General features: G+C 57.5%; 1 protein-coding gene across 2 annotated transcripts in view; it reads left to right on the top strand.

Moving 5' to 3' along the window:
* KLHL25 (kelch like family member 25) overlaps nucleotides 1-18009 on the top strand; it is a 28565-nt gene that overhangs the window by 6310 nt on the left and 4246 nt on the right. Inside the window, exon 2 of one of the 2 annotated variants that reach the window (XM_031440527.2) lies at nucleotides 16011-17815. In XM_031440527.2, the coding sequence (XP_031296387.1) occupies nucleotides 16022-17791 (1770 nt within the window). In that variant the 5' untranslated portion in view covers nucleotides 16011-16021 and the 3' untranslated portion in view covers nucleotides 17792-17815. Of the gene's footprint in view, nucleotides 1-16007; nucleotides 17816-18009 lie in introns of both variants that reach the window. The other variant, XM_031440526.2, reaches the window with a different exon arrangement.

The following is an 18009-nucleotide window of genomic DNA, read 5'->3' as shown; positions in this document are numbered from 1 at the left end:
TCCTGATCACGGCTAGGGACTCAGTGAAGCCGTTGCCCGCCCTGTCCCTGCATACTCATCTGTGAAATGAGGCCCTTTTAATCCCTGCCCTGCCCCCTGCCAGGCTGCTGCGCATTGTGCATGGGAAAACATTCCTGAAAGTTCATTTTATGCTAAAAAGCTCTGCAGACATCATGGGTTTCACTAGTGAAAGGCAGAGATCTGGCGCCTGGAACATTTGAATGGATGCGAGTGTTTCTAAACAGCCAGTGGGTCCGGGGAGGGGGTGGGGTGGCCTGGCAACCCTGAGATGCAGAGGGACTCACCCAGCCTCGTCAAAGAAACGAGCCAGGCGGGTAGAGCTGGTCCATGAAAAGCCTCAGAAAGGGGCATTGGCCACTGCAGACTGATCCCCCATTTGTCTGTTGGTAGAGGCCAAAGGCTGGGGCTCCTAGAACTTTGTGAATTTCCACGTTTATTATGTTGGGGGTCCATGTCTATTTTCCTGTAACAGAAGGCTTTAAAATAAGCAAAAGATTGACAAAAGGGCCCTTGTACTTCATCTGGAGATTGAAGGAGGGAAAGCTATTGGGACTGATAAAGGAAATATGGGATCCGGGGCCAAGGAAAACCAGGCCCATGTTTTCCATCAATCCCACAGGCCCCACAATGGGGGAGCCAGGAGGTTGGCAGCCCAGTGGTGGCCTGGGCCCCTGGAGGAATTCATCGCTGCTGGGTTCAGGGGCCTGGGGACATTTTAGCCAGGCTCTCTGTCCTTCCCCAAGTGGGCTCGAACAGAGGGGCCCCACTTTGGGGGGCAGCATCCAGGCTTGGCTGCGGGTCCCCTGCTGCCTCCTGGGACCTCAGCCCTGGTGGGGGCTTCTGTCATCCCAACCAGCGCCACCTGGTTGGGACACCTGCGGGGGCACTAGGCCGTAGAGAAGGTGGACAGATGTGGGGAGGGTGATAGCAGACAAACAAGGGCACTGAGGGGCCCCCCCAAAGGGCTTTGGTCAGGAGGCCTCCTGGCTGCAGGCGCGTTTCTGTATTTATGATGTTTCCCTCCATTCTGAAGGTTGGATTCTGCATGTAGGGAGTGAGAGGGGAGTGAGAGGCCCTTGCTGGGCTCCCCCATTGCCCCCCCCCCCCCCAGCTTGCAGGGGCCTTGTGGAGTCAGAGCAAGATTGAGTCTCCAGGTTTCCTTTTGGGCACCAGGATCAACTGGTCTGCCCGTGTTGCGGGAAGTTGCAGGTCTATTTTTACCACTCCAACTGGGCCTTTTTACTGGAAGGTACAATTACAAGCAGAATGTCAGGGTTTGGCTGGTCAGTTAAGCCCTAGGAGGCGGCCGCAGGCAGAGGCAGGGACCACGGCATGGTCGGTGTGTAAAAGCAAGACTCATCTGCACGTGGACGCTTACCTAGCCTGGGTGCTGGGTGGCTTCCTCTGAGCCGCTTGCAGTGTCTGCAGTTTTCCTTTAGGCAGAATAGGGCCCCTTGCTGGGATTTGCCCGGGTTGGTGCACCTAAACACCTTAGGATTGGCTGGTTGTGTGACTATGAAGCCGATTGCCTAGAAAGTTGAAATTTTGTTAAATGAAATTGTTGCGAAACTACTATATGATAGCCTCCCTGCCGAGTGCTAGGGGCAGAGATGGGTAAGACCATGCCCGCTCCCAGACGTCACCTGTGCAGCATTAAGGATGCAGAAAGTGCCAGCCGCCCCCGAACCTGGTAGGTTTTTACTTTATATGCATTATGGCTGGGGGCCAAGCAGGGCTTCTGTTCGCTTCTGTTGTTACGTAACAGATCACCACAGACTGTGTGACTTGACATCTGTTTATTAGGTCATAGTTCTGTGGGTCAGAAGCCTGGGCTGCCTCAGTTGGGTTCTCTTGCCAGAGAGTCCAAGATCCACATACCAGCTTGACTGGGCTCTTATCCCGAGGCTCTGGGGGAGAACCTGCTTCCAGGCTCATTCCATTCAGGTTGCAACAATCAAATGCCCGGTGGTTGCAGGACTGACGTCCCCTCTCTTCCCTGGCTGTCGCTGGACGCTGATTGTGGTTCCCGCAGGCTGCTGCAGTCTGTGCCGCGTGTGGTTCCCACCCCCTACTGCTCCCCACTTACACCTCCAAGTCGGCAGTGGAGCATCTGTTCTTTTCCTGCTTCAGATCTCTGACATCCGCTTGTGCAGTCAGCTGGAGAACACCATTAGGTCATGCCCACCCAGAGAGTCTCCCTCTTTTAAGGTCACCTGATTAGTTAGTAACATCATCATTAGATCTGTAGATCCTTTTGTCATGTAGGTAACACGGTCGCAGTCACGGGAATAAGACCAGGGGTGGAGATCAGGAGGCCGTCTTTGAAATTTTGTCCTGAGGGCCAGTGCCAACAGGGGTTGCTGCAGCAACGGTGTTGATAATAGTAGCTCTCACAAACGGAGTGAACTGTGTGTGTCCCACTGTGCTGAGCTCTTTATGTGCATTCTTTCATTTAATTCTCAGGGTACACTTTGCTGCAGGGACAGTTACTTTCAACTCCATTTTCCAGATGAGAAAATTGAGGCTCAGAGAACGTAAGTTTCTTGGGCTAGTCATACAGGTTGAAACAGCAGTGCAGGGACTGTGGGGATTTGAAACCAGGCTGAGCGCCTAACCACCCCGTCAAGCTGCTCAAGGCCAGCATGTCAGTTTGATTCCTGTGATTTAAGGAGAACACCGTTTAGGACGGGATAAGAGCTGCTCTTTCCCACCCAGTATTTAAAATATTTAAATATGAAAAATACCTATCATGTTGCAGGTTAATGCGGCAGACCTGGGGGCCTCTCATGTGGATTTTTTTGATTCTTATTGCAGTGGTTACTGTGATCAATCCCATTCAGCAGTATCATTGAACATCTGATGTATTCTAGGCAGCAAAAGGGACACAGAACACCGGCCTTGAGGAGTTGGAAATAACAGTAAGGGCATGGTACATGGTGACCAGAAGGAATAAATAATGCTGGACAGCAGAAGGACTGACTGTCCCAACTTTGCAGCAAAGGGCCGACGGGTGTTAGAATGTTAATCGCAGGAGAGGAGACAAAAATGCTCTGTTTATTGTCTGCCGCATTCCTGGTGCACAGCACAGGGCCAGCACAGCAGGTGCTCAGAAATTACTTGTCAGGTTCATTTTTGTGTGTGCAAGGCCCTGTACGTGCCAGACAGATGTCAAGTCCAAAGGAGGTGGTGATCCTGAAACAAGAGGGCTTGTGGAGAGAGGGAGCCAGGCTTGCGTGGGAGAATCAGGAGGTGGGGGGAGCTGGAAAGGCCCGAGGTGCCCCAGCGGGTGGTGGGGGAAGGGGCCGGGGAGCAGACTGCACAAGACTGGGTGTCAGAGCCTTGCTGATGGCTTTGGAGCAGGAGGGATCGGTGGTCGGAAGTGAAGCATTTGGCACGTGGTTGCCGGGAGTGGGAAAGACTGGGAACGTGGCCCACGGCAGCCCAGCCTGCAGCGCGAGGTCCCCACCTTGTTTCTGGCGTGGGACGAGCCACACGAGGGACCCGGGAAGGAGGATTTAGTGGAGCTTGGTGGCCAAACGATAAGCTAAAAATGTATCTGAATGAGTTGCAGTTTCTGGGCACCCATGTATTTGGCTCTAAATACACGTTATGTGTGTAATTTCAAGAGACCAAGAATCACCAACTGCAAAGCCCGAGGCAGCGGCCCACACTCGCCCTGCAGTTTGCCGGCTCGGGCCCTGCCTCTGCCAACCACCCAGACCTGTTGTTTGGGGGAAAATGAGGGGTCCTGTGGTGAGAGAAAGGCCTCTGATGATGGAGGGAGGGAGGGAGAAGTGGAGCCGGCTGGTTCTTCAAGGCGGTGATGGGGGTGGGCGTGTGTTCAGAGGGCCGGCTTGGGTGCCCACACGTCCGCACACTGGGGAGGGGCTGAGACCCTGGGCAGGGGGATTCCACTCCCACTACCCACCACTTTGTGTGGAAGTGTCTTTCTCTGAGTTCTTTAAAACAAACACGGTCAATGTGGAGGATGAGGGTGCTCTGCTGACTCAGTGTCCTCGAAGCGTGGCCAGGGAGGGTCCCTGGGGTTCTTCCGGGGTTCACGAGGTCCAGAACTTCTCATGTAACACCCAGGTACTATTGGCTTATTCACCCGTTCTCTTTAAGCGCATAACTCCGTGAACCAGCGTTTTCCAAATGACCGGTGCACAGAGTTATGAAGTCACTCATGGCTAAACGAGCCGTTCAGAGTGCAAGACAGCCCCGGAGATCAGACGATCCTGGAGGTCAGACAGTCCCAGGGCCCGCGGGTTCACTGACGCAGGCTCAGGCCCCGCATCGCAGCGAATCTTGAAGAAACTGCTGCTTGTCAGGTCTCAATGTCTTAACAGAAAAGGCACATCCACAAAGATCTGGAAAGGCTTTTAAAATAGCCTTCACTTTCCAACCACCTGTCTGTGTGAGGCTGGATTTTCTTCTAGTCCTCAGTGAAAACAGTTTATAACAAATTGAATGTAGAAGCAGGTCTAAGAATCCAGCCACTATTCTCAAAAAAAAAAAATTTTTTTTTGAAAACAGATTTATGAAAAATAACTTATTTGTGCTCACATTTAATGAGTTTGTTGTTTTTGTGTTAACTAGTATACGTTTTAATTTGTTCTCAGTTTTAATTTGGAATGTGATAGATATCATAGGCCAAACCACATAAATGGTTGAAGTCTCTTAGGGTCCTCAATTGTTTTTGTTTTCTTCCTTATATTTCCTTTTTTCTTTTTAATTAATGTATAGTCAATTTCCAATGCTGTGTTTCTGGTGTACAGCACAGTGATTCATTTATACATATATATATATTCCTTTTCATATTCTTTTTCATTATAGGCCATTACAAGGTATTGAATGTAGCCCCCTGTGCTGTACAGTAGGACCTTGTTTATCCATTTTATATAAAGTAGTTTGTATCTAAATGCCGAACTCCCAATTTACCCCTCCCCCTTCCCCCCGCCCCGTAATCATAGATTTGTTTTCTGTCTGTAAGTCTGTCCAGTCATTTTTAAATTGTGAAATGATCCTGAGACCAGACCATTCGAGAACAGTTGTGCTACCTGAAGCCCCTGCAGAGCGGGGCCTGGGGGTGGGCCCTGAGCCCAGCTCTGTACCTCCGTTTCCCCCGCTTTAGTCCCTCGGCAGTCCTGCAAGGCTGGTGTGATTGTTTTCATGCCCGTTTTACAAATGTGGAAACTGAGGCACTGAGTATTTGAACTTTCCAGGCACAGGCCTCACAGCACGGAGGTGGCAGTGGTGGCAAGCGGGGAGGTCCCAGACTGAGGTCCGCCAGGCAGGGAGGGCGGCAGATGCCTGAGAGCAAGCCTGTAACGCAGGCCTGGCCTGCATCCTCAAGTTGTCCGCTGTCCATCGCAGCGGGCACTCTCCACAGTGGCCCTCGGCCTGGCTGGAAGGAGGTACCCCTCCACCCGCTTCCTCCTTTCCTGAGGCCCCAGAGGGAAGAGTCAAGTTTGCTAAGTGGCTGCGAGGCACTTGAGAAGTCAGGTGTTTTTCATGGGAAATAAGCATCTCTTCTTCAGGCACACACCACGTTGGCAGCTGGGAAGGTGGTTCTTTTTTATAAAGAGCCCACGTTGTGCCATTTGGGCAGGGACTTTAGAACGAAACAGCTTTGAGTACGGAGGTTGTGTGTGTACCTCTCACCTTCTCTGTGCCTCAGTTTGCCCATCTGTACAGTGGGGACAAGAAGAGGTGTTATAAGCATAAAGTGAAAGAAGGCATTACAGCACCTGGCGTCGAGGCTGGAGTCCAGCAAGGTTTAAAACAAAGTGACCCTACCTCAGGCACGAGTCCGGCGGGTTTGGGGGGTGTGCGGTGAAGACAGCCTCCCGGTTCTCCTCCCCGGGGGTAGCTACCATAACCAGTCTCTCCCCCAGCCCAGCAGAGACAGTGTGCGCCGGTCCCAGCAGGTGTGTGTGTATGTGACGTGTCTGTGTGTGTACCTAGGTGGTTGGTTTTTAACAGATGTGAACGGTGGCATCCTGCTCACAGCGCTTTTCATTTTAGCCCAGAAAGCCAGTTGCTTGCTGTATATTTATCGTTCTGTGGTGCTCCCCTGTGTGAATGAGCCCACGTTTATTTCCCTGGGCCTCTTAACCCGTGAACACTGAGGCTGTTTCCAGCCTTTCACTCGCAGCCAAAAGGAGATGCGCAAGTGTGGCCGTGGGCAGGATCCCCAGGTGTGCGGGGGCTGGGGCAGAGGGCACGTGCGTATGTCGTCTGGGAAGATCTTGCCAGCTCGCTCCCCAGCCACACTCCCTGGCCCTCCGCCCTCCGTGGGAAGGGGAAGACAGAGCTGTGTCCTGGGCGCTGGCAGCTGAGGGACATTCCCGCTCTGGTTGGACACCAGCACTGCCAGCCTAGAGTAGGACGAGGCCGCTAGAGCACAGGGAGGGCGGAACCCACATGCGGTCAGTGGCTGGTGCTTTACTATTTCTTTCTTTTCTTGTTTTTTTAATTCTGTTCTGTGTGTTCGTTTTCCTCCCAGGCTGTCACTCCAGGTGGCTCATTGAAAGTGATATCTAGGCCAGAGTGCTCTTAATGGCTCCATCTGCGGGCCTCTGCGAATCTTTCAGGGAGTGAGACAGGAAGAGAGACAGCCTCCCTCCAGGTCCCCAGGCGCCCACCGCCCCCCTTCAATTACCAAGGGCCCTGCCAGGCCTGCTGGAGAGGGAGGGACCCAGGGCCAGGAGGGGGGCTGCTCTCTGCACCCCCTTTGTTTCTCTGTCTGGCTTTGGCCAAGTGAAAGGAAACAAGTTATTTCAACAGATGGGTGAACCTGAGCGCCGAGTTCTTTGTCCCTCTGTGGTTAGAGCAGTGGTGTCTGTTTCCTTGGCCCTGCTCCCGTCTGGAGCAGCAGGTGGGCTTGTGGACCCCCAGCTCCAGGGGCCAGAGACAGTCCAGGCCGCCCCACCGAGCTGAGGGACGGCGGGGCGGTGGAGGCCGGGCTGCAGCTGCCCCCTGTCCTGCCCTGCCGAGTGCGGAGGGCTCTGAGCCACCCCTCCCGTAGCTGAAAGAAGCCTCTTTGTTGCAGGGGTGGTTTCATTAAACATGGCAAACAGAGCTTGTAGGACGGTATGACATCAGACATGTAATTCTTCTCCAGAGTTTTTATCTCGAGAGAATACAGTAATTCCACATAAGCAAAGACACCGTTGGCTACAAATTCAAAAAACTAGGGATGAATGAATTAGGAAGTCATGGCGGTTATCTGCTTCACAGACGTTAAAAATTACAGCTGACAACCCCAGAGACCCTGGCCCGGTTCACGAGGAGCAGATGACCGCGCATCCCAGGGCCTGCGCGCGGGCAGCCCCTAGGCCCCCTGTGTCCAGTGGTGAATGAAGGGTGGGAGTATGCAAGCTGTGTGAATCAATTTTTAAAAATGTGAAGTAACATGCTGTAATTGCAACAATGTAAACTGTCTGTCTGGGGATAAAGGATGAAAATAATAAGCCAAAGTGAAAATAGTTATTCGGTTTGCAGTGTTTCTCAGCCTTATCACTCCTCTCACCCCCCAAACCTTTTGGACCTTTTGTTCCTAATTGCACTCGACACGGGCCCCCGACCCGTTGAATTTCAATACCAAGTGCACTGTGTGTCTGTGCTTGCTGTATGTGAATCTGTGCTTTGTACATAAAACAAATAAGAACCAGTGTTTGCTCCTCAGGACAGAGCCCCTGCTCTCCACCCCCCCCCCCCCCCCCGCTCTCGGGAGAACGTCTGTGCTGGGTCTGAGGTTCCCTGGGGTTGTCGTCTTTGTGTCTCACGCTTCACTTCTGTGCTGCCTCCTCAGGAGAGGTGACGGAGCCCCTGAGGCTGCCTGTCTCACTTGGTTGGTGGAGCTCACACTCAGAACTGAGGATCCTGGGCAGAAAAGGAGGTGCCGATCGACCACGGCTGCATCTGCTGGGCTGGCCACGTGGCCCAGGCGGCCCCTCCTGTGGCAGGGCGTGACTGCCCACGGCCCCCTGCGCAGTGTCCTGGCCTGTAAGAGGTGCTCAGGACGGTGCCTAGCACAGAGTCGCTCAGTCACTGGTGTGTTCGTGGTAGGGCTGTTGTCATTCCCGTTCGTCTCTGAGCTGCTGTTCTCTTATCTGCAAATGGCAGAGCTAGCAGGACAACTGGGAGGATTGCACTTCTGTCCTGGGTGAGTGAAGCCACGTGGCTGGTTTTGGCCAGTGAGCTGGGAGCAGAAGTGTCCTCCCAGGCCAAGCACTGAGCTGTCAGCGCCACACTTTCCAGAGCATTCTGTCTTCTCCTGTTGGCATGGTGACTGGTGGCACTGTAGCTGCTCTGTTATCTGGGTCCCTGGGAGTGGCAGTGATGAGAGGAACCCTCTCTTTCCCTCCCCCAACCACCAGTGAAACCATAAGGCATGTTGCTTGGGCAGGAAGTAAGTCTCTGTCCCTGAAGCCACGAGGTTTGTGAGATGTGAGATGCCTGGCACAGTGTGGGCACACGGTCGTCATGCGCTGTGTGGCTCCCTTCCTGACCAGAATTCCCTCCTGATTGCGACAGGTGTTGCTTCATCTCTCAGCAGAGTTTCGCAGGCCTTGACCCCTTACCTCCTGTCCCCTGCCTTCCCTGGGAAAGGCCAGTGCCGTGCCCCTGCCAGAACCTCCCCCCCCGCAGCGCGCCCACGGCCCACGCCGGTCGAGTTGGCTCCACCCCCCCCAGTGTCTGTCAGGGTCATAGCTCCGGCTGCCGGCCGCCGGGGAGTCTGCCGGCGGCGTGGGCCTTGGCCGTCAGTCACTGAAGCGAAAGTGGCTGCCATTCCTCAAGTGCGCCTGACAGTCGTGTGCGTTAAGTAGAAAGGCTGGAGCATTTGCCTGCCCCCTGGGTCTGCTGGGACCACCTTCCCCTTCCCAGCTTTGGGTGCAGATGGACCACTTGCAGGGTGGTCTCAGGGTTCACTGCCCTCTAGGACAGAGAGTGTGTGTGTGTGTGTGTGTGTGTGTGTGTGTGTGTGTGTGTGTCCGTCCCTTTTCCGACGGTACAGTGACCTGATCAGGCCCTCAGACCGGCAGGCAGGAAGCAGGCTGTCCCAGTGTGCTGCTGGAGGGGTGGAAGGGTTGGGGTTCTGCCCTGCGGGGGTGCACTCCAGGGCGGGCTGGCCTGCGCCCACCCTTCCTGGGGAGCTATTTGGGACAGGACAGTCTGGTACTGCCTGAAGAGAAACCCCGGTTATTACCAAGCAGTGTACGGAGCAGGACCCTCACCCCTGCCCCGAGGCTCGCTCCATTCTAGAACTGCCCCCACAGCCAGCCCCTTCCCCTGCAGGAGGGGTGGGGTGGGGCTGAGGGCTGGGGTGGGCGCAGGGTCGCACCCAGCAGACAAACCACGTGAGTGCAGAAGGCGTGTGTTACACAGTTCCCACGGCTTGACTGCAGGTTTGAAATCTTTCACAATCAACAGCTGAAAAACAAGATCAAAAGAAATAAATACACAGAAAATATGAACAGTTTTAACCTGTTGTATTTGCAAAAGACATCAGGTATCTACAGTTTTTGAATAAATATATATGTGGTTGCTTTTTGTTTGCTTTTGGAAGAAAGGGCCATTGAACGGCAGAAACGACTAGGGAGAGGGCCCATTGTCCGATAAGCCGCTTGTATCTGGAATGATCTGTGGCCCTGATTCAGCTACCGTGGTCATACTGATTTCGCTTTCAGTTAACAGTTAGATCTGTCTGCTTCACAAGGTGCTCAGTCTGTTTTCCACTTGAAAATCGGGTAGCTGGCTGCCCCTGCGCCCCGTGAGCTCCCTGAAGTGTGTGTGTCCCCCAGACACAGGCAGGGCGGGGATTCGATTGGCAGCATCACGGGGTATCCGCTTGGAGCCCCGGGCCCAGGTGGGATACCTCATAGCATGGGGCCCTTCATTATCACATTTCCAGGAGTAACCCGGATCCAGCAGGCTGGGCGGAAACCTCGAGTTTTTTCTCCTGATTACAAAAATATGACATACTCGTTTAAAAAGTCAAACAACTTAAAAATGCCTAGAGTAGACAGTGAAAACCCCCTTAGCCAAAGTGGAGGTTAGAGTGGAGCAAGGATCAGGACTGTGCTGTGCGCTTTATTCAGTGACCGTGGTAATGGCACAACAATAGTAAAGGAGCTGACCGAGTCAGCAGGAGAGGGCCAGGCTGTCCTAAATGCCTGTCACTGACTCTCATGCAGCTCTCACCGCAACCCTGTAAAGTCGCGGTTGTTTTCATCATCGCTTTATGGTTGAGAAGAATAGGCCCAGAGAGGCGAATTAACTTTCCCAAGGTCACACAGTCAGGGCGGGGCTGTCTCTAGGGACCCTGTTCCTACCCACTGGCGTTGAGCTTTGACTTCCTTCCCTCCCAGCTGCTTTGTCACAGGTGTGTCGGTATAGCCGGGCAGAACACCCCGATATACGGCTCCTCAGTAAATACTTGCTGCCCTCCCTTCTCCAGGCCGGGGTCTGCCTGCCGCAGCTGGGCCGTCCACTTCACTGGCACCGGGGCTCAGATACCGCTGGCCCCGAGTGAAGGCGCCCCACCTGCCCTTGGCCTTTCCCTGAAAAGGCCGATCGTTTCTGCCCAGGCTCGGCACCTGCTGTTTCCCCGCCAGAACCCCCCTTTCCCTGGTGTCACCTCCTGGCTCCAGTGCATCACTTAAGTTTCAGCTCACGTGTCCCCGCTTCACAGGGGCTGAGATGAGCCCACCACCATCTTACCACCCCATGACCCACTGCCATTGTATTTTCTTCGTAGAGCTTCCAGGAAGTGACAGTGTCCTGTTCTGATTTCTTTCCTGGTTGCTGGTTTGTCTCCCGGCGTCTACACCGCCAGCCACCAGGGCGGGAACCCTGTCTCTGTATCACCATCTCCCCGCCAGCATGTGGGGACGGTTTGGGAAGCTTCTGGTAGATGAGCAAGTCAGAATCACATTACCTGCGCCTCCTCCCTGCTATGCCCCCACATACCCCACCCCCAGTGGGGCCCTGGGCTATTCCTGCTCCCTCCACCTCTAGCGAAGAACAAACAATGGGGTTGACACCTCATTTTGAAAATCCCTAACTCCTGGCTGGGGGTGGAAGGTGGGGAGGGGGACAGTCGGGCCTCCCAGAGAGCCCCCCAAAAATGCAGCTGCCTTCGCCCCGATGCGTCTTTCTCTGAGAATAGAGGCCTTCAGCTTAGTCACCAGAATCTTTGGACAGCTTGGCAAGCTTTCTCCTGAAGGTCTTACCTCTTGGCTATTTTGTCTCCTTGTGTATTTAGTTAACTTTCCAGGGAGCCACCAGAGAGATGGGCCGGGCACACTGCTGCTTGGTGCATTTTAACCGCCTCCCTGCAGGGAAGGATTGCAGTCTGGGGAGCAGAGGTGTTGTTTGAGGGGGATCAATACCTCTTAGTAGGATGATAAATTGCTCGTCTGCAGTGTGGCAGGGTCCCGCAGTTAATTTATGTGCCTCAAGTCCATCCAAGCCCAAGATGACACTTAGGAAATCAAAACATTCCTGTGATGCATACAGCGTGAGTGTGTGTGATTTATTGTGGCCCCGGACAGGGGGGTGGGGGGGCAGGCATGAAGACAGGTGTCCAAGAGGCTGGACAGACGTGATTCTGCAGCCACACTTTTCAGCGCTCACCCCTCCTGCCGCTGGGAACCTCTGTCTTCTACTCTCTTGGAACCCCCACCCCCACCCCCCAGCTCCTGCATAGGACTGGGTGTGTAACTGGTACTGGACACAGAATCATCTCATGGAACTGGTGCTTGGTGTCTGGGGTGGCCTGATCCCCGACTCAGGCCACCCTAGCAAGCCCTCGTACTAGTCAGGACTCCAGGTAGCATGTGACAGAACGTCTAGGGACCGACTGGCTCCGCTCAGCAGGGACAAGGGGCCCTGCTCTCCTCTTCTGTGCAGCTTCCATCTCGGGTGGCACTCCCACTCCCGGCCTTGGTTCACTGTCGGCAGCGTGGGGACAGAGCCTGCTGCGTCACCCGCAGTGGAGTGAGCATCGCAGACTCTCCTGGCCCATCCTGGTGTGCGCCCATCACAGTGGCTGGGAGGATGCTGGGGCCCAGTGATGCACTGCTTTGGCCAGCCAGGCCCAGTGCCCTGCCTTGGATCCCATTTGTCCAAACAGCCTGCAGTGGAGGAAGGTGGTTCCTGAGAACAGCGGGGGGTCAGGGCCAGCAGGAGGGGGTTTGAGTGTCCACCACACATGTCCATTGTCGCATCCACCCTGGCAGCATCCATGGTCTTCTCTGGGCCTGGAGGGCAGCCAGGCCAGCACAGCCGTGGATGTGGAGGGAGGTGAGCATTGTGCACTCTGTGTCTCCGCTTCATCATCCGGTCCAGGCAGCAGCCGCTCTGCGCCGGGTCCCATGGGTTAGCACCACACACCAGGCCTGCCTTCAGGGCAGATAAGCGGGTAATGCCGAGTTGTGGTGGGTGTTGTGAGGGCAGAAGTGGAGAAGGTGTGGGAGAGGTGACCGCAACAAAGTGGCCCCTCTCAGGGCTACAGAGTGAGCCATTCAGGAGAAATGTGATGGGCAGGGGAGCCTCCCAGGCAGAAGAGCACGTGTCAAGGTCCCGAGGCCCAGCGACAAGTCCAGCGCAGCCTGAGGGGCAGCTCACTGGGACGTGCCAGGATGCGAGGACAAGTAGCCGGTGGGGACCTGGAGGCCACAGTGGGGACGCGGGGTTCTACTGCACGTGCTGGGACGTCCGTGGGGTTTTGAGCTGGGCGCGATGGGATCCAGGTGATGCTTTCCCCAGGCTCACTCTGTTCTCTGGGTGGCGCAGGCCGTGGAGGGCCAGAGCAGCAGCAGAGGCTGGTCAGGGGTTCCTGCGGGCCCAGGGGAGGGGCGGAGGTGGGGGGGGGTCAGGTCTGGGACACACGTGGGAGGCGGGGCCACAGGACTCGGTGTGGGGTGGGTGTGGGGTGGAGTGATCTCAGCACCGAGGAGGGCGTCGATGTGGGTTCCCAGGCTGCGGAGGAGCAGGTTTGAGGCAACAGGCTCCCAGGTATTTGCCCGTGAGACCCCACCCCCTGGAGTCCTGGCCATCAGGGCTGCTGCTGGGAGACTGGCTCAGGGCCAGGCGCCTCCCGAGAGGAGGTGGAACAGACAGGGAGACAGCCGGGCAGGTGCCTCTGCTCCCGGCTCCGCTCGGAGGAGCCCGGGCTGGCAGCTGTGTGGGGGTGGGAGCCCGCTTGGGTGTGTGCCTGTGTCTCTGGCTCCTGGCCCGCGCCAGCGGCCAGGCCTCTTGGTGCTGAGCAGTGCCGCAGCCAGCTCTGGGGCCCCGGGCTGCCCGCTCAGCCTGGCCCTGGGGGAGGCTGCCCCTTGACCTCATTCTCGGGGCAAACGTGGCTGCTGTTGGGGTTTGCCCTGCTTTGGGGCACTTTCTCAGTTTGGAGTCCTGCTTGGTCCTGCCCCAACCCCTCCTGAGGGGCCCTTCCAGGTCCCTTCCAGGGAGGCCTGGTTAACAGCCCCCAGAGTGGAGGTGGGCCCAGCCCGCACCCACTTCCCAGTGCCGGCTGCCTCCTGCATGGACCTGGGCCCCAGGGAGGGAAGCGTGCCATCCAGGGCCAGGAAACCTGAGAGGGCCTTTGCCTGACAGGCTTAGAGCATGTGTCCACATGTGACCCTGCAGGGAAGCAGGGCTGTCGCTTTCTGGTTGGCCCCAAGGCCAGGCCCTGCGGGCAGCCCCTCAGCCCACCTCTTCCTTTCCCCTCCAGAAGCAGACACTAGTGACGTCCTGGTGACATGGCTGTAGTTAATAAGGCGGAGAGCTGGCATTCTTGCCCGGGGCTGAATCCAGGAGGAGTTTGACACCACACGTGGGTTTCCAAACCTCTGCATTCAAGACCACATTCAGTTGGAGCTCAGAAGCAGCCTAGCTTCCTGGCTGGGCAGGGGTGCTGGGCAGGTGCAGTCAGGTGCTCGGGGACCCAAAGCGGGTGGGACCTGCAGAAAAGCAGGTGTTTGATGATGGAACCAAGACCGAACCTCAGCATCAGGGCCCTGAAGTGTAGTCCTCAGAGCCAGTCCCCCGGGTTGGATACCGACCAAAGGCCATGTCTCTTGAGCAGGCCAGGCAATGGGGGCGGGATGGACGGAATGGACGGAGTCAGCCAGTGGACCGCACGTTTAGGAAAGTGTCTGATGTTCAAGGAGGGCTGAGCGGAATGAGGATTTAGCCGTCACACAAGGTTTGGGGAACTGTGGTGAGGTCTGCAATTCAGGTTGGGGGTGAGCAGGGCAGCCGGTGTGCCTCTGCGGCCAGCTCATCTCCGGGATGTCCGGTCCCAGCGCCTGGCTCCAGGGTCAAGTTCTGCAAATGAGTGAGGGATTCCCAGAGGCCTGAGGAGGACAGGGACTTTGTTTTACAGAAGAGAACCTAAGTTGCAGAGGACGGTAAGGTCCCCCAGGGTGGGAGGTGGAGTGGGGACCACCGTGTACAGCCCTGTCTAAGGCTGACCTCTTCACCCCAGAGCCCAGTGGCCCACGGTGGCAGGTTTGCTCATTGGTGTCCCTGGCAGGTCACTGGTCCACAGTCTGCCTGGAGCTCAGGGGCAGGAGCAGCAAGGCCAGGCCCAAGCCCTGTGCCTTCCCTGGCCTGGCCTCGGAGCGGGGGCCTTGCCCAGGCAGCTCTGATCACGTTGTCTGTGGCTTCCCTGGTTCTTTGCCAGGAAGGGAGAGAGCAGCAGTGCACTTGGACGCTAGTTTACAGTTCAGTCCAGTGAAGCATGAGCCGTGGCCTTCCTTGAGCAGATTATTACTTAAGTACAAAGCTGACTTAGGTGGGGCCGGGGCTAGTTTTGCGGTTGGCTTTTTGGCCACTTTCTCTTGAGACCTAGGATTTTGCCTGCCCGTTGGCTGAGCCTGGTTTCCACAGCGTGGCAGTGGGTCCTGGGGTCGTGCCATTGGCTGGACTTTAACGTGCTTTGAATTGTCCACCTTCAGGCAGGTCATGAGCCTGTGTCTGTCCACCCCAGGGACCAGCACTTTGATCCTGAGCCCGGGGCCCAGCAGAGGAGGGCAGGCGAGGGGGCAGGCGAGGCCCTCACGGTGGCCCAGGAGCCTGGAGCTGCCTGTCGGGACCAGGGGGCTCTGACAGCTGCAGGTTTTCCGGCTGCTTCGGTTGAGGTGAACTTGGTTCAGCTCTCACCGGGGCCTTTGTCTTGGCTTCCTGTGGTGACTTCAGAATTGAGCAGGTGTCCTGACTTGAGCCACTAGTCAGCCGGCCCACCTCGACACCTCCACAGCCTCACTCGTCCCGACTCTGGAGAGCCCTGGGCTGGCAGACGTGTCTACGCTGAGCGCCTGGGCTGGGATGGCAGCTCTTGGGGAACTTGCCAAGGACAAGGGAGGGTGAGGGCTGTGGCCAGACCTGCTTGGAGCCCAGCTCAGGACAGGGCCTGTTGGGGGCAGAGGAGGGCGTAAGGCTCTGTTGGTGTTTGCGGCTCCTTGAGAACCTTTTCCAAAAGTCTCCCCGCAGGAGCCCGTGGCTCCCTGGGCCAGTGGAGGGTGGAGAGTGGGCTGGAGCTGGACCGCCCACGTGGGAGGCTTGGCTGTAGCACTGCAGGCAGCCACTTGGCCTTTCTGAGCCTTGGCTTCCCCGGCTGCAGAGTGGGGCCGTGGACCCGCGTCCTCAGACAGCAGAATGCATTCAGGGCACACTTAGCACTGCCCTGCCACCTATTTAACCAGGCTGGGGGGCACCATGTGCATGTTCTTGAAGCCACGGGAGGCAGGCACAGTGAGAGGTCACCCAGGGAGGCTCATATGCAGAGTTGGTCCAAAAGCATTTGGTCTGAACTTCAGCCTGTGCCACCTGAGTGGTTGCTGGCCCTCCGGTGGAGGGGAGGGGCTGGGCCTGGGTTTGGCAGAGCTGAGCAGAGGGCAGGGGCTGAGCGGGGAGCCGCAGGAGGGCAGCGGGGGTGCGGGGCCCGGCCCCTCTCACCTGTGGCCTGGTCTCCCCAGCAGGTCAGCTCAGCATGTCAGTCAGCGTCCACGAGACCCGCAAGTCGCGGGGCAGCGCGGGCTCCATGAACATCACGCTGTTCCACAAGGCCTCGCACCCCGACTGCGTGCTGGCCCACCTCAACACGCTGCGCAAGCACCGCATGTTCACGGATGTCACGCTCTGGGCCGGCGACCGCGCCTTCCCCTGCCACCGCGCCGTGCTGGCCGCCTCCAGCCGCTACTTCGAGGCCATGTTCAGCCACGGCCTGCGGGAGAGCCGCGACGACACTGTCAACTTCCAGGACAACCTGCACCCCGAGGTGCTGGAGCTGCTGCTGGACTTCGCCTACTCGTCCCGCATCGCCATCAATGAGGAGAACGCCGAGTCACTGCTGGAGGCGGGTGACATGCTGCAGTTCCACGACGTGCGCGACGCGGCCGCCGAGTTCCTGGAGAAGAACCTGTTCCCGTCCAACTGCCTGGGCATGATGCTGCTGTCGGACGCCCACCAGTGCCGCCGGCTCTACGAGTTCTCCTGGCGCATGTGCCTGGTGCACTTCGAGACCGTGCGGCAGAGCGAGGACTTCAATAGCCTGTCCAAGGACACCCTGCTGGACCTCATCTCGAGCGACGAGCTGGAGACGGAGGACGAGCGCGTGGTCTTCGAGGCCATCCTCCAGTGGGTGAAGCACGACCTGGAGGGGCGCAAGGCCCACCTGCCCGAGCTCCTGCGCAGCGTGCGGCTGGCCCTGCTGCCGTCCGACTGCCTGAAGGAGGCCGTGTCGGGCGAGGCCCTGCTCATGGCCGACGAGCGCACCCGGCTCATCGTGGACGAGGCGCTGCGCTGCAAGACCAGGATCCTGCAGAACGACGGCGTGGTCACCAGCCCCTGTGCCCGGCCGCGCAGGGCCGGCCACACGCTGCTCATCCTGGGGGGCCAGACCTTCATGTGCGACAAGATCTACCAGGTGGACCACAAGGCCAAGGAGATCATCCCCAAGGCCGACCTGCCCAGCCCCCGCAAGGAGTTCAGCGCCTCGGCCATCGGCTGCAAGGTCTACGTGACCGGGGGCCGGGGCTCCGAGAACGGGGTCTCCAAGGACGTGTGGGTGTACAACACCGTCCACGAGGAGTGGTCCAAGGCGGCGCCCATGCTCATCGCCCGCTTTGGCCACGGCTCGGCCGAGCTGGAGAACTGCCTCTATGTGGTCGGGGGACACACGTCCCTGGCCGGTGTCTTCCCGGCCTCCCCGTCGGTCTCCCTGAAGCAGGTGGAGAAGTATGACCCCGGCGCTAATAAGTGGACGATGGTGGCCCCGCTGAGGGATGGCGTCAGCAACGCCGCGGTCGTGAGCGCCAAGCTGAAGCTCTTCGTTTTCGGGGGGACCAGCATCCACCGGGACATGGTGTCAAAAGTCCAGTGCTACGACCCCTCGGAGAACCGGTGGACCATCAAGGCCGAGTGTCCCCAGCCGTGGCGGTACACTGCCGCCGCCGTGCTGGGCAGCCAGATCTTCATCATGGGGGGCGACACGGAGTTCACGGCCGCCTCGGCTTACCGCTTCGACTGCGAGACCAACCAGTGGACTCGGATCGGGGACATGACCGCCAAGCGCATGTCCTGCCACGCCCTGGCCTCGGGCAACAAGCTCTACGTGGTGGGGGGCTACTTCGGGACCCAGCGGTGTAAGACGCTGGACTGCTACGACCCCACCTCGGACACGTGGAACTGCATCACCACCGTGCCCTACTCGCTCATCCCCACCGCCTTCGTCAGCACCTGGAAGCACCTGCCCGCGTGAAGAACACCTGCAGAACCCGGCCAGGTGAGCCCGTGGCACCCCCGCACCTGTGCCCACTCTGGGTGAAGGCTGGGCTGGGTGGGGCGGCAAGTGAGTGGCGGGGAGGGCGGCGCTCTGGGACCCTTTTTCAACTCTGGAGCCAAAGCCTGGCTCTGCCCCTTAACTTGCAAAGCATGTACCCCCTCAGCCAGATGGGGGCAACAGCCTTAGACTGGGGG

The sequence above is a fragment of the Camelus dromedarius genome, chromosome 29 (assembly GCF_036321535.1).
Source record: "Camelus dromedarius isolate mCamDro1 chromosome 29, mCamDro1.pat, whole genome shotgun sequence".
NCBI classification, from domain to species: Eukaryota; Metazoa; Chordata; class Mammalia; order Artiodactyla; family Camelidae; genus Camelus; species Camelus dromedarius.
Note: the sequence above shows the minus strand (reverse complement) of the source record. Positions and strands in the feature narration are given on the sequence as shown.